The sequence below is a fragment of the Anastrepha obliqua genome, chromosome 1 (genome assembly GCF_027943255.1).
Source record: "Anastrepha obliqua isolate idAnaObli1 chromosome 1, idAnaObli1_1.0, whole genome shotgun sequence".
NCBI lineage: Eukaryota > Metazoa > Arthropoda > Insecta > Diptera > Tephritidae > Anastrepha > Anastrepha obliqua.
This window is the reverse complement of record NC_072892.1, coordinates 141,385,405-141,401,209: the sequence shown is the minus strand read 5'-3', so window position 1 is coordinate 141,401,209 and position 15,805 is coordinate 141,385,405. Positions and strand designations below refer to the sequence as shown.

Below are 15,805 nucleotides of genomic sequence, written 5' to 3'. Positions count from 1 at the left end.
CATTCGCTTTGCCTCTTTATCCAGTTTGGAGAAGGCAGAACTAACAGCGCGGTTGTTAAGGCCGATGATGTCGATATCATCAGCATACGCCAGCAATTGTACGCTCTTATAAAAAATTGTGCCTGAGCGATTAAGTTCTGCGGCTCCTACGATGCTCTCCAACATCAATCATAAACACAAATAGCACACCTGCCATATACCAAACTACAATTGGAAAAGAAAAAAATTTTGTTTTCTCGCGCCTTCGCCTTGGCCACACAAACGTAACACATTCCCACCTGCTAAGCAATGAAACTGTCAACTGTCAACTGTCAAAGCAGCAACTGTCAACATTGCGCCACACGCCTCACTGTCAAATATCTCCTCGAATGCCTGGTACTCTGTAAGCTAACTATTAAATCTTATAATTTATTATAAATTTCAGTCAATAAAAAAATAAATAATATTCATTTTTATGTGTGGTATTTATTCAAAAATTTCCTACTTTAACGCTATCCCTTTAAATAATGTTTCTGTTTTTTTACACGGTTTTAACAATTAGCACAGCCGTAGTGCGTGCATTACACATTTGTGTGTAAATATGTAACTGCTTTATAATCGCTTATTAATATTTTAGTAGATAAGTAAATTATTTAACACAATAGTTAACCACAAAATTCAGAAATCTTACATTTACCCATATTTATTTTTAAAATATACTTATATATATATATCTATATATATACATTTATGTATGCGTATTTGAGTGTACATGTATGTGTGATGCTACGTTTTTACTGATGAATTATCATGGTTTTATCCTATAAATTTAAAACATTTCTCAGAATCTTGTAATGTTTGAAGAGTATACATGTGCTTGATCATACAGGGTGATCAATCAAGAGTTTTTTAAATTGAACAACCGATTTTCTTTTACTTTTACATCATAAATTATTATCCTTGGCGTTAAACTAAAGTGTGGTGCTTTTTTTTCTTGAGCAAAAATCAGTGATGCCAATTGGACGCCTACAAGCTGTGATTTCACTCGATTAGACAATTTTTTGTTGGCGCCGATGACTAGCCATAAACGATTCAAAAGATGAAACATGCAATCAAAGCCGCCATTGGTGAGTTAATTGGACTACCCTGTATATGTTCAGCTACATAATCATATTGAAACATTGTAATTTCATTAACACGTGCATAAGCAGTAAAATTTTTTTCAAACTAAGTCTAATTGAAAAAGAGGAAACGAACACAAATTGTTGAGTTCGGACTAAAAGTTAGCTTAACGCTTGTGGCGTCCACGCATGAACTGCAGTGTCTTGGCCATAAGTGGCGCCTTCTTCGCACGTAAAGGCGCATGAGCTGGAAAATATAGAAAATAATTGATTGAGTTGAATACAAAGGCATACTTTATATTTGTCCATTATGCTTACAAACTTGCGCCGCGTCCCGCACAGTAGCCGCTACTCGCAGACGCGTATCACCCACTTTGGCTGCATTCGGCGTGACGCTTGAGAGTGCTGCAACACGTGCAGCCGGGGTGGCAACCAGCTTGGCTTTTGTGCCATACTGCTCCTGTTTGCGCAGGACATTGCGTGGCGGTTTCACCATTGAATCCACAAATGCCAGTTGGGTCTTGCGTACGGGTGCAGCGATTATTTTCTGTGACTGTTTGATAGTCTCTGTAAGACTATTCAATTTTTGCTCCTTTTCCTCCTCACAACGCTAGAGAAAATACACAAAAGAAAGTGTGGAAAATAGAAAAATAAAAAATATTATTAATGGTTGGGGTGCAGGCATACCAAAAACATTTCACGCCAAGATTCCATTTCCAGCCGCTTTTTTGAACGAAAGTTTCGTTGTACGTGAATCTGCCACAAACAATCGCTGTCTTCCATCAAATATGGATTGTATTCTTCAAAGGTAAGAAGTTGTTGTGGTGTAGCGCGCTCCAAAACAGAACGTAACACCTCGAAAGGTACACCACCAGTGTATTCCAGCGCTGTAAATGAAGCTTACATTAGAACGGGTTATATTTTTTCACAACTACTAATGTCTCACCATCGATATTCTTTTGCAGTATGCGTATGCATAGATCAAATAATGATGGCACTTGTAATACTTGTCCAGTCTTGATACCCGAGTAAATTTTTGTACTAAATTTTCATGAAAACAAAGGAATCAATGCAATCGTGTCTTTATATAAAATATGCCAATGATAATGCTTACCGCATTGTTTTCGAAGAGATGCCATGGCTGAGGGCTTCTGCATCGGTAAGTGTACGCACAGGTGGCTTAGGGGTGCTAATCACGGCTCCACTATTTCGATAAACACAATCCATTACAGTCTTATTATGTGGGAGCGGTTTGTAATTGGCTGAAATCGTTGGCAGCTCAAGCGCAATACTGGGATCAAGTGGGGCCAGTTTTGCAGAGGCTGACAAAAGCTCTGGTTTCTGGAATGAATTAGTGAAATTCAATTTTATAATTTACAAAAATGTTTGTTCAACAAACCTCATCTATTGGCCTTGACGTAGATGACGCTGATGATATAGAACTTGGTTTGTATTCGTTTCTAGCATTCTTATTGGAGCTGTTGCTACTGCTCGGTTTGTCGTTGGCAGTACTCTTGCTGGGCGTACTAGAAGTGGGCGATTTGTTAATATTTAACGATTTTTTCGACTTCTTTGTTGGCATATTTAGCATGCCCAGAACATCGGCGAAATTCGCGCCCATCGAAGAATCAATGCCATCGTCGCCATCGGCTTCATCCTCATTATCCGTAGCTATCGCTTTTAATTTAATAGTTTTTGGTTTTTTCAACTCCTTAACTTTGGGTGGGGACGCATCGTTCGAGTCACTGTCGTGTTGACGTTTCCTGCTGCTGCTGCTGCCGCTATCTGGTGCCTGCGTATGTGATGCTGACGAAGTAGGTTTTTCGATGGTTGTTGTCGAAGGCTTACTACTGCTGATCGACGAATGTGATGTGGACGATTTGTGATGTTTTTCACGATGTGACGTGTTTTTGGACGACGATTTATTTTTGTCGTGCTTGTTCTTCAATGAAACAAGAATTTGAAATTAGTTAAATAATATTTGGAATTTCGATAATGAAAACCTTAACTACGCCGCTCGCCAAATGTTCTACATAAGAATTTACAACAAAAGGTCTGTTCAAGGAGCAACTAATTTGTAACAATTGTTGTTGTTGTAACAAATGTTTTTGACGTTAATGTATCCAAAAAACTTGCAAAGTAGGGGAAAGTGAGAGAGCAAAATGACATTTCATATTGAGGGGAAGTTGCAGGTATTTACTGGATGTATTTTTACTTATAAGAATTTGCATATCAGAGAAACAGCTGAGCGCAAAGTAAAAATAAACACGAATTAAAATTTTGCGAATTGAGTCAAAGTTCTAAAGTTAAATAAAAACGGTGATTAAAATGCAGAATGCAAGTAAATGTATTTTAGATAAAATGTATAAAGTTTATTAGAAGTCATATATTAAATAAGAATCAGCCAATGATTTAGAGGTACGTTCTTCTGAACCAAAGCCCTCAGTCACCGTTGCTGCAATTTCCGAAATACGAATCAAAAGCATTGAAGGCATCCTTTGTGTTTTATGCTAGCATTTTTTGGTTATTAACTAATTTGGCAATAAATGCAAGGAAGCAAGAAAAAAATGAAGAAAGCTGTGATTGCCACAACAATACTACTGCTGATGGAATATTCTTTATCTGACAGCGATGATGAAATAGAACAAATTATTGGAGACAAAATCAAATCATGTGATTTTAAGAATTTTATTAACTTTATTTTTTTTAGTTTAATACGAGGTAGCTGAAAATGTGTTAACTCTTTATGATTTTTCCCGCCAACATTTTAATTAGCTATTCGTAAAACTTGCAAATTGCTACTGGTTTTGAGTTCATGCCCTTTTTCTTGAAATTTTTCTCTTTGAGAGCGAATTTTTGGAAATTAAGTTACTTGCAAGTTGCTTGATAACTTTTACAAGAACAGACGTAATGCGGAATTATCTAATTTAGCTGCAGAACTTGTGCGGCACCTTTCAAATGAAATAATGAGAGATAGAGACGAATTCAGTGGAATAAAAAATAACTTGAGTGGATAGAAAACTTAACTGTGATCTGATTTTACGGACGTAGGCAAAATAGTAGTTTAACGATAACCTGCTATCGCCCTTCTAATTATGACTTTTCAAACTACCTAATTCTAACGATAGCTCAAATAAATGTTTGGCCTTTTCTTCCTATTTTTAAGAGTTTAAGGGTATATTTATAATAAAATCATGAAAAAAGTTGTATTAAGCCTACGCTTGGGCTGAGAAAAGTCTATTTAGTCTCGTAAAGTAATTGAATATCATAATTTTTTTATACAAAAACTGCATTATCACTTTCTGTCTACAGCTCGGCAATTAAATTTTTGAAATCTCGACTTAATTCTTGAAATTGACGAAATCATATTGAAAAGGTATACTCTGATAGAATAGGCAAAGTAGTTGTGAAAGCTAAACCAAATGTTAGAAAGCCACAAGGACGACCATCCGGAAGATGGAACGGATGCTGGATATCGAGCTCGCAACATGACTTCACACTTTACAGAAAACACAAGAAACAACTCCTCAGATCTATTCGCTACCGAAAATTTGTATCAACAATCGTTCGATAGACACCAGAAGGCATAGGCGCTGGAATATATGGCCCCAGAACCAAGCATTCTGTGCCAATGGGTAATTTTCCCAAGCAGCTTCCAAGCGGAGATATATGCCACCTGTCTATGTGTTCCCAGAATGAGCGACAGTACCATTCTGAGTAACAGGTAGGTGGCACTCAAGGCTCTATCATCCTCCTAAGATTAAGTCCTCACTGGTCCTTAAGTTTATCGAGAAACTCAATCTACAAGGAACGCACAATCGCATCCGGCTAATTGGGGTCCCAGGGCACTTGGGTATAACTGGGAAGGAAGTAGCGAACGTATTGACGAGAGAGACTGCGGTCTCGCCATTAATAGGACCCGAGCCTTTGTTTGCTATGGGACAACACACTATCAGGGAGAAACTTAGGAATGAAGAGATAGGGCTGAGAGAGGTTCGCGGCACCAAACTATGTGGCTACGCCAGGGGAAATCGTTACTGAGTGAGGGAGTACAACCAAAAGAGGTTTAGAAAACTCGAAACATTCACCAAGCATAAACTGAGAATGCTAAGAGGGATTATCACAGGCCACTGCAGACTATGCAGACTATGCAGTCATATGCACATGATCGGGATATGGCCCCGAATCTGGTCGTTTTTGCGGTCAATCCCATGAGACTTCAATGCACCTTCTCCTTGAAGGGAACTGGGTCTGGATGAGGTACTGTGATGAGCACACAAAAGACCATGAGGTCAAAGTGCAAGCCCAGAACAAATCTCTCTATCTAAACGGATATATATACATAATTATTTTGGCAATGACAAAAGCAGTTTGCTACATACCTCTCGCGATCGTTCGTGCTTATCTTTCTCCTTAGATGAGCTGTGTTTTTCACTGTCACCATGTTTTCTTGCCTTCTCTGGCAAGTGATTTGCGTGGTGTTTAGACGAGCTTGTATTTTCAATCTTCTGACTGTCTTTTTTATCTCTAGAATCACCACCATTTTTATGATGAGAGTTATTGGAAGCATTACTTTTTGCATCCCCTCTCGAGCTTTGTTTCTCACTGCGATCACGTTGTCGTTCTGATTTCTCGCGTGACGACTTATGCTGTTCATTTTCACGAATCTTAACTCCATTGTCTGGTTCATCATGTTTGGACTTTTTCGAAAATGGCATTTCTTTGTCCTCTTGTCCAAGATGCCTTTTGTGTTTCGACGATGAATGCGAACTCTTGTGAGAACTTTCGTCATTTTGTGATTTAGATTTATGTTCCGAACTGCCTTTATCCCTATGATTAGATTGTCGATCTTTCGACGTATTTTCACTTAAATTATTTGGTTCTTGAGCTGTATTTTTATTTTGAGTATGATTGTGATTATAGTGGTCATCATCGCTTGAACCATGCCCGTTGGCATTGTTCTCATCATCACAGTCGGTACTTTGGCAATTACTGGTGTCCATTGGTTCCTCCTCAGCCGCCACCATGGCTTTCCACTTGGTGACCAACGCTTTAGCAGCAACACCTATTTCTCCATTATATTTGCGTAAAGAGTTGACTGTTTTGCCAACACCAGTTTGCTGCAAATGTTCCACCTTTACCGGCAATCTATACAGTTTGTTAATGCAGTGCAGAAGCTAGAAATAAATTTAAATATTTTGTTCTTAAAAGAAATATCTTTGTAGATAATATACAAATTTTTCAAAAGTCAGTTTTTTATGTATCCACATATCTTTATCCTAATATAGAAAGGGTATAAACTATAGTTTCTTTCACACCTGACGGTGTTGAACATTTTCGCTAATTACGAAATTCAGGAAATTTCATTTTATATGGAGAAAATGCGCAACTTTACTTATATTAAAATAAGAGAAGTTTTGTAATGTTGTATAAGTTTGAAGCTTGAATTTTTTTGTTTTTTGTTAGGCAATGATCTAATCTTATATATAAAAATGAATGTTTGTCTGTATGTCATCGATGAACTCAAAAACTACTGGACCGATTATTATAAAAATTGGTATATATATGTATTTTTCCACGGAGAAGCTTTGTAGAATATGCTCATTGATGCCACTCGTCACCAGGTGGCGCTGCAGAGTAGGAACTTCTGCCCCGTTCAACCGATTGTCATAAAAATTAATATGGTGCAAAAAGTTTTCCCAAAAATTACAGTTTTGTGTACAAAAACCATCAGAGGCTCAGTACGCGTGCTATATTAGCAGCCAAAAACATCGATGTCAATACCATCAACTTCACCATTCTGCATGGAATACCCTGTAAAACGACAACATATACATATGTAAGTCCATCGATACTGTGGAGAATCAAGGCGAAGTTGTCAACTATCCAACATGTCGCCGCACGTTCTTACATTGAAAATTAGCGTACCCATCATTCTTCTTCGAATCATCAATCCACCACGACTTTGCACCGGCACCAGACTCTCAGTCAAGAAAATGATGAACAATGTTATCGAGGCAACAATTTTGACTGGAAAATTCAAAGGTGAAGACGTACTATTGCCACGTATCCCAATGATCTCAACAGATATGCCATTCGAATTCAAACGTTAACAGTTCGCGGTGCGACTCGCTTTCGCAATGACTATTAACAAAGCACAAGGACAATCGTTACAAGTGTGTGGATTAAATTTGGATAATCCATGCTTCTCACATGGACAGCTCTATGTGGCTTGCTCCCGTGTCGAAAAACCTTCCGATTTATTCGTCTATGCACCAGATGGAAAAACAAGAAATATTGTGTATCCGACAGCACTTCAATAAACATCGAATTGAAACTAAACTTTGTAATGTCACAGTTTTTTCGAAATAAACAAAATCAATAAAATGGTTTAGAATGAATTGAATATTTGTGTACTGATTTTTCTTTAAAGTTATTTTTCTTAAGGGGGTCCTCTAGTTTCTCGTCTGTTTTTTTCGGGTTTTTCAATAATTTTTAACGGGCAAACGATCAAAATAATAAATCTCATTGTGTTCACATAATCTTTAGTAACATTTAAATGAGCTTTACAAATTTTTTGAAGACAAAATATATAATAGAATAAAAGTTATAGTGGCCGACAAGAAGACATAAAGTAAAAGAGGTGCTTGACGGTGACCAAGATTGCGGCTGTTTGGCTTATCTGAAATCGAAAAACCAAACGACATTTTAATCTTCATATTTAAGACTAGCGATTGAACTAGAATGAATTCTTAATTACAAAAATTAATTTTTGTATACACTTTTGAAAATTAAATTCTATTTTTTACTTATTTTTTCTTAATTTTTTCGCTCATAGGAAAAAAACTATCGAAGCAATCATGATAATCCTAGTTCAATCGCTGGCTTATAATATATTAAAGATGAGGTATATATTTGAACAAGATCGGTTCAGTAGTTTTTGAAATATCGTGGTCACTATTTTGAAAAATAGTGTTTCGAGAAAAAAGCGTTTCAAAGTTCGCGCAGCGTTGAGCGCGCTAAGTATACCTGCTCCGTTCAAGGCCGTAACTTGTGAGCCACTTCGAATATCGAAAAATCCTTCAGCACATACTTTTAACACATGTTGTAAATGTGATTTATGAAAAAAAAAATTCGATATTTTCGACCCAAGAAACTAGAGGACCCCCTTAAATTTATTTTCCTTGTTGGCGTAGCAACGCGTGCCGGGTACAGCTAATTTTTAATAAAAATAATGAGCATTCAAATAAGAAAACTAATCAAAATGCTGAGATGTCGTTATTGTTGTTGTAACAGCATGAACATTCCACATACATATGCGGCGACTGCTGCTGGAGTGGCAGTCCTTGGCCGGATATAAATCCGGGTCGTTGCAGTAACGTAGAACCGACTGTCGTGGACGGACGAATGAACGGAGACGTTATGAGTGCTATGAGATGCTATCGTTTTCTTACGTGTTACGTATACATAAGTACATATGTACATACCATATATCCCCGGTTGTTTAGACCGCCTAATGTTTGGGTAATTTTAGTTAAGAGCCCAGACTTTAAGAAAAAGACGACACTTGAATATAAACTCCGTCAAGAAATTGACAGTCAATGGCGTAAAATCTTTTCCTTGAACTTCAATCTAGTTTATATTCGCTCTTGTCTATTGAAAAAAGGAGGTATAATCGAAAGAGACAATAGCAAGATTCTGCCAAGGACTTTCACTTCAACAGCATTCTCCAAAAATATTATATTGTATTGTATATTGTACAATATACAAATTTCATCAAGTCGATGAACTCCTTAATATTAACTACAGATAATTTTCGACCTTGATTCACTTTCAGCTGATGTGCATTACAAGTTATTACGTTTTTACAATATGAAATAGTAGTCATAATCCACTTGGCTGCTTACTATGCCTCCCTAAGTAAAAAAAGACAAATTCCCATCTAAAGAGATAATATTACTTGATATCACCATGAAATTTTGTACACAGCATAAAGGAAGAGCTTGTGGTCATTTCTGCATACATTTTTTTTTTTGTTTTTGGATTATGACACTCTTGCAAAAAATAAGCGATATGTAGTTCATTACGAGAATTCGGGAAATATTTTATATAGAAATACATACCTACATATATGTATAACAACACTAACCCAGCCACAAAATTTTCTTTAATGCAATTTTAGGCCTTAGGCATAATAATACTTCTAGCAAGGTTCTCAGAGTTGTGCTTTGACCACCATAATCACTTACTCTGCCTTCATCGTCCTGGGAATGCTCGATACTCTTTTGGTAATGTTCAATTACACTTAATATTGACGCAGAAGACATTTTTCCAACCGCCTCTCTGGGGAAACTTAGTCGATAATTAACGCAGGCTTGTTTCTTTTGTTAACGATTTGCTTGTCTATACGTGTAATTGCCAGTCTGTCTGGCTAGGTGTGGAGATTCGTCTCTTCAGCCAAAACAAAAGACCACAAAGAAAATTACGTTTCAGCGATCATCTGTACCAACGATTAAGCAATCGAAGACACGTATTAATAACACATTATATTTTTCACCATTTCTAATGAAAATTAGTCTTGAATGAGATATTTAATATAAAAAATTCTCTATTTTTCCACAACTTGCCAACAATCACATCGAATTTTCTTTCACTAATGCCAAAAAAGAAATGAAATTTCGCCTGACACTCAATGACGTTGGAGAGGTATGTTCAAAGAATGGAAATAGCACATAGTTGCATTGCGCACAGGGTAGTATATGAAAAATATAAGCCCAGGTATAAACAGTGGAAGTTAATGCACAAACACTAGCAGTCTATTAACAGAAATTGACAGAAGAGTTTAACTTAAAGAAAGTTTAACAATTAAGAGGCCGAATAAACAGATACAGATTAGAATAACAACCTTGCTGTTGCTACCTGCTTTATGTGCCTTGGTTTAGGTATAAAGTCACGACCTTTTGTATTTGGCGAGGTAAATTTTGAGTGTACAAAAAATTTAAACATATAAATGGTTCGGTCATGCAATATCCCAATTCGGAATTTTTTTTTGATTTCGTCATATATCGGCCGACTATTTAGTTGGTCTCAGTGCGCACACTACATTATTCAATCGTCACCGATTAAACAAATAGTTTGATGTGCAGCCCGATTGTAATCAAATTGAAGAGTCTGCTAATCAGCAAGGAGTTTCTCTACGCGCGAACGAAGTTTCAAATAGCTATTGATGTCCTACAAGACGAATTGAGTATCTATGGTGATGCCATTGAAAGACAGTTACTTTATTTTTTGCGATTTTGACAAGTCGGACGTCAGCTCAGTTCGCAATACGAAACAAACGAACAACACAAACAAAAGTAGGAAAAATTAGGCGTTAGTGGAAATTCAGTGAATGACTTGATAATTTTGTGATTTCTGAGATTTAAACTAATCAAACTAATGAGAACGAAGTGCCGTGAGTTAAATTGTGAAAGCACAAATTAATATAAAGCCTCTAAATGCAGTTTGCTTGGGTTTATATGCGGAAGACGCCATGGCGGGAAAGTATGTGTGTGTGTAAAATTTCTTGTGTTTGGTTGTTTCCATTCGTTTCGCCTACTCTTCTTCTTCACAAACAAGGAATTCCCCCTCCTTTTGCTTGTTTATTCATCCGCTCTTACGACAAAGCGACTTCTGTCTCTCTATCCTAGTTGACAAAGCTAACATATCTGTTTCCCTTTTCCCAGGCACATCTATTAAAAGTAGTAACGGTAAATCAGCTGATTTGCTTTTTTGTTCTTTCGCCGTGTCCATGTGGCTGCCAGCCCAGAATGAAACAAAGCGAATTCATTCTTTGCTTTTTTACTTGTCAATACCCTGAATCTTCAACCCAAGGTGGATTTAATAAGGTGACATCATTCACCCAGCTGAATTTTTCGCCGTAGGTATGGCTTACGTCAAAATGATATGCTTTGTTTGTATGTATTGGTATGTTTACATTCGTATGTTTACATTTGCTTGCTGATTTTGACATGATGCTTGCACCAAACGCAACAACAAATACATGTAGGGTTTTACTTATATGTGTTTGCTGTCACCTGTAATAAATTCGCCTTGCTTCAACCCGTAAAAAAAAAATGTAGATGAATCTAATTATTTTGCCGCCGTAAAAATAAGTGACGGCATGAAATCCGTCCCTGGGTACTCTTTAACCCGTTACCCGCTGTTCACTGCAATTCTGTCCATGCCTGGGATTTCGAACCCGGGCACTACCGAATGGTAATTACGCACCAACGCATTCCGCTTTGGTGTAATAATTATTTAATGTTTGCTTTGTACTACATCTCTAGTGCTTGTCGTATAAATTGTACATAAATAACTTAAAATAAGTAATTAAGTATATATAAACTAGCATTTCCCAGTGGGCTTCGCACCACCATATATAAAATGTTTTTTTTATATTGCAAGAAAATTTTCATATTAAGTTTTCTTTATAGAACTCGTAAAATGTTTAAACAGTTGAATTAGTTGATTTTTTTCATTCAACATACTTTCTAAAGATGTCACAATAGCCTTTTCTGTACTTTTTTAAAATTTGATTGTGGTGGTCACCTATATACAGGTAAGGTGAAAGAGCCGATAAAAACTTGTAATTAAACTTTGATTCTTTAATTTCCATTTCAATTTTTTACGCTAAATAAATTATGCTAAAATAAATAAAGTTAAAAATGTTTTTCCAGTTCCTCGAATGCTCCAGTTTTTATTATATTTTCGTCCAAAATTAATATTAACATAATACACTTACAACCACAACAGTACAACAGAAACGCTCATAAGCGGCTGTGCATTTGTTGTTGTTTTTCCCATACAGGCATTTCGTATGAGAGGAAACCGTTACTCACACAAAATGTCATAACTCAGGAACGGCTGCACCGATTTCAATCAAACTTCACACAAACCACCTCCTCAAAGATAGAAAAGAACTCTGAAATTTTTGTGTCAATCGGTTTGGCTGTTCTTGAGTTATAAGATTACCAAGGAAATGTAACTTCTTTTTATATATATAGATATACATTTCTGTATAAAATTAATTTCTGATTGAAAATTTGGTTACTTTTTCCAACTGTAGTATTTTTTTTATCGGTCGCAGTAACATTGGTTAGCGCTGTGACTCCCTATTTCGACGCTCCCCATGTGAACTCTGATCACATGCAAATCATTTCTTACGATAAAATCCAATGGATACCACTTGTCGCAATGCTTATGGCATGAGACATATCGCATGCCATTAACTGCCACTTTGATGTTTTAACAGCAATGGTTTATTTATACGCAATCTACATACAATCATTATAAAATCAAAAGCGAAATTTATAAACGAAGTGTTTCTCCTTTTTCCATTCCCTTATTTAACATTTTTAACGCATAAAGGCGTGCAAAATAAGTCGAAGAAAGTTGCAGAAAACATACTTCACTTGCGACATCTTATGTGCTTGATCAAATAAGCGAGGGTTTCCATATAATGAAAGCTGCCGGTTATGATTTTCGTGATATAAATTCGTAAAATACTGAAAAGGGAAAGAAAAGAAATATATAAATACCCTTTGTACTAAAAAAGCTCTAATCAACATTATATCTTAAAATGTTGTTTTTATAAAAAAAGTGCGTTCTGACTTACATGCACAGCTCTATGTAAAAATTAAGAATATTTCCTTGAATAATTTGCACAAAGCTGACAGCTTTTAAAAATTCAGTGAATACATAATAATAATCGGTTCAGCAGCTATCAAATATTCTACTTCACTATCTGAAACGTCAAATTGGCGGGTTCTAAAATTAAAGTGATTGTACTACATCCTTTGAAAACTTGTCTTAATTTATTCAGGAACAGGAACGCTGAGAGCATATTCAACACATGATAAAATATGTCACAGGATTATGATGTATTTGCCGATTTGTATGACAATGATAAAGGTAGCTGATATAAACATAATTTAGGTGAAAGCAATTTAAAAACAAGGACATGGTTTATTTTACAGATGATAATGCTAAGGTTTTGGAGACACTCACGTATCGCAATGCGGCTTTGTTAAAGAACGATAGTTCAGACGAAGACGATTTCCTTGTACCAAGTAAACAAAATAAGGGGAAAGGTCGTGGTAAAAAAGCGGGATCGACTTCAAATAAAGAATGTGCAGTAGCAAAAGCGCTTTCTCCAACCAAGAAGTCGAGGAAATCGCAGTCAGAACCGGATAAAGATGCGTTCCAGAAATCTGCTGAAGAGCAATCAACGCATTCAAATGCATGCGAGCCGATGGCTCGAAGGCGTACTTCACGCAGAAGCGCGGCAGTGTCGTCTGAAATAACAACAGATTCCACTCCAAGTACAACAGTAACTAGCGCTCCAGCAAGAGGAAGAAAGGGACGCCGTGGTAGAAATAGCCGAGAGATAAATGTGCCTACAGTGGAAAGCATCGATACGATGGTAATTGCTGCAGTAATGAGCCGAGGGGTGAGTGGTGTGAGTAGAACTATTGAAGTAATTGTTATTTGAAGTAATAATGAAAAAATAATGAATCTGCTATTAGTGGAATAATGAATTTATAAATTAACTTTTGCAGCCAAGGCGCAACGTAATGCGGGCTCGACGCGCTTGTTTAAGTGAAATCGCTGCGCGTGCCACTAACGTTGACTACATGGATTTGGTGTCTAGTCCAATACCACACATTGAGGGTGTTGTAAGTTGTGTACTTAAACACAATTTTGATAACTAATTTGTATATATTCTTATCAAAATAGATTACACTTGACTCTGACGGTGAGGATAGCATATCTAATAATAATGTACAGAGCTCGGGCACAGAAACACCAAACACGTCCAATGCTGCCACACTGGATTGCTCATTTGATGAAGATAATCCAGAAATTTCAGTAAAAATAAAATGGGAAGGTGGGCGACCCGAAATTTTTCAGCTACGTCGACATCAAAAATTTCACAACATTTTCAGTGAAATTGCCGACCGCGAAAATAAGTCAATTAATAACATAGTTTTTAACATTGATAATCGAATAATAGCGCCGAACGATACACCTGCCAGTATTAGCTATAAGGTTTATGAATTTATTAGTAAGTACTGAATAAGCATATCTTATTGCTAATGTTTATTGTAAGCGAAATCTATATATTGACTCTTCAATAATAGAAAGTTTTTAATATGCACAAATTTATATTCTTTTAATAATCTGTAATCAATTTACGTATTAATTTTAAATTTGTAACATTTCCTCTCGACAGGTGGACGCGAGCTAACCGAGTCATTCGAAGTAGGCACTGTGCGGAAGAAGCGTGATGCTAATGTAATTACGTTGAAAATTCAATCAGATTTATGGCCAAAAAGACCACTAAAAGTGGAGCTAAATAAATTAGATAAATTAAAAATTTTATATATCAAATGTGCTGAAGAACTAAAAATGTCAGCTGAGGATCTTGTATTAAGGTGTGTATCAGAACAAAAGATGTTAGCAGACCTGCATTGCAATAAATGCATTTTATTTATTTTATTTAGTTTCAATGGAGATCAATTGGGTTTCAACGACACGCCTGATGATTTCGAATTCGAAGGTGATGAAGCTATTGATTTACGTGTAAAGAAGAAATAAAATTGCCGTTAATGTGACTTTATTGTTTAAACTACTTTTTTATGCACTAATCTTTATTTTCTTTGTATGAACAACGTATACTGTAATTTTGATAAGCGTGTTTTTCTGCAGACTTGTAAGTAGTATTGTTGAAACGTTCAAATGTTCGGCAGAATTTCTAGATAATTAGTTTATTTATTATTTTGATTATGTCAAGAACTTCGATGTAAAGACTGTAAGCTCCATGTTAAAGTGGACTATGTCACTTCACCAGAAGATGAACTCATTTTAGCAGCTGCAGTGGAGTACGCTTCGAATTTTACTTTTTGTTTAGCTTATTCACTCATACTATATTTAAATTTTGTTCATTTATAAAACATACACATATGCGCCGAAATTGAAAATTATATTTAAGCATACATAAAATATTCATAACAAATTGCAGTTATGTTTTTTGAAACCAAAAATGTACTCTTAGCAACGACAAGTTTGCCATCGTGCAAGTGCAATGATTGGAATGCTTTCGTCTTCATCCATTAGTTTTCGCTGTACAGTAATTTGTGTTCTCTATTTCCTAGTATTGGAATATCGAATGGCAAATGAAAGCAGTTGAGCATTAGAAACACCTTGAGCAAATTCCATTGTGTTGTAATTGTGCGGATAAATATTAAACAGCAAGCGTGAGCGCATCCTTAGGGTTGAAACAGAGAGAGCTCTGGGCAAGAGAGCGAGAGAGAGAAAGAAAGGACTTAAAGTTCAGAAACAACATCACCCCATTTGCCACCCCCTGCAGTCCAGCCTCTTCGCTATGCGATAATATCAAAGCGCTTTTGCTCGCGCACATCCCACATTTCGGGAGAAAAATAAAAACGAAGACGAAAAGCGTAAAACCGTAAAACTTTGCAGATTTCATATTAATGGGATTTGCGCACACGAGTTTCGCTTTGGATGCGTTCAGAAAGAGCAAGTCCTTTGTGGCAAATGGCTGTGTTCTCTGTTTTGTTCATGCATAAATCTACAAGCAAATAATCAGCAAGCGCTTAAATATTCTTGTTTGTTTTTTTTTACTGTAAATTTAGAATTGCGCT

At 36.3% G+C, this 15,805-nt stretch overlaps 2 protein-coding genes across 2 annotated transcripts; one reads left to right on the top strand and one right to left on the bottom strand.

The window, feature by feature from the left end:
• Nucleotides 1-445: 445 nt before the first annotated feature.
• On the bottom strand, nt 446-9,767 carry LOC129236337 (transcription elongation factor B polypeptide 3). Its single transcript, XM_054870676.1, has 8 exons — nt 9,350-9,767; nt 5,483-6,277; nt 2,500-3,042; nt 2,215-2,441; nt 2,047-2,141; nt 1,788-1,987; nt 1,419-1,710; nt 446-1,347 (listed from the first exon to the last, which is right to left on the bottom strand). Exons 1-8 carry the CDS (start codon nt 9,425-9,427, stop codon nt 1,268-1,270), a joined length of 2,310 nt encoding a protein of 769 aa, XP_054726651.1. The 5' UTR covers nt 9,428-9,767; the 3' UTR covers nt 446-1,267.
• A 3,053-nt stretch (nt 9,768-12,820) lies between these two features.
• On the top strand, nt 12,821-15,161 carry LOC129237528 (DNA repair protein Rad60). Its single transcript, XM_054872337.1, has 6 exons — nt 12,821-13,052; nt 13,118-13,599; nt 13,700-13,816; nt 13,878-14,205; nt 14,374-14,575; nt 14,645-15,161. The coding sequence occupies exons 1-6, from the start codon at nt 13,004-13,006 to the stop codon at nt 14,736-14,738; spliced, it is 1,272 nt and encodes a 423-aa protein (XP_054728312.1). The 5' UTR covers nt 12,821-13,003; the 3' UTR covers nt 14,739-15,161.
• Nucleotides 15,162-15,805: the final 644 nt, after the last annotated feature.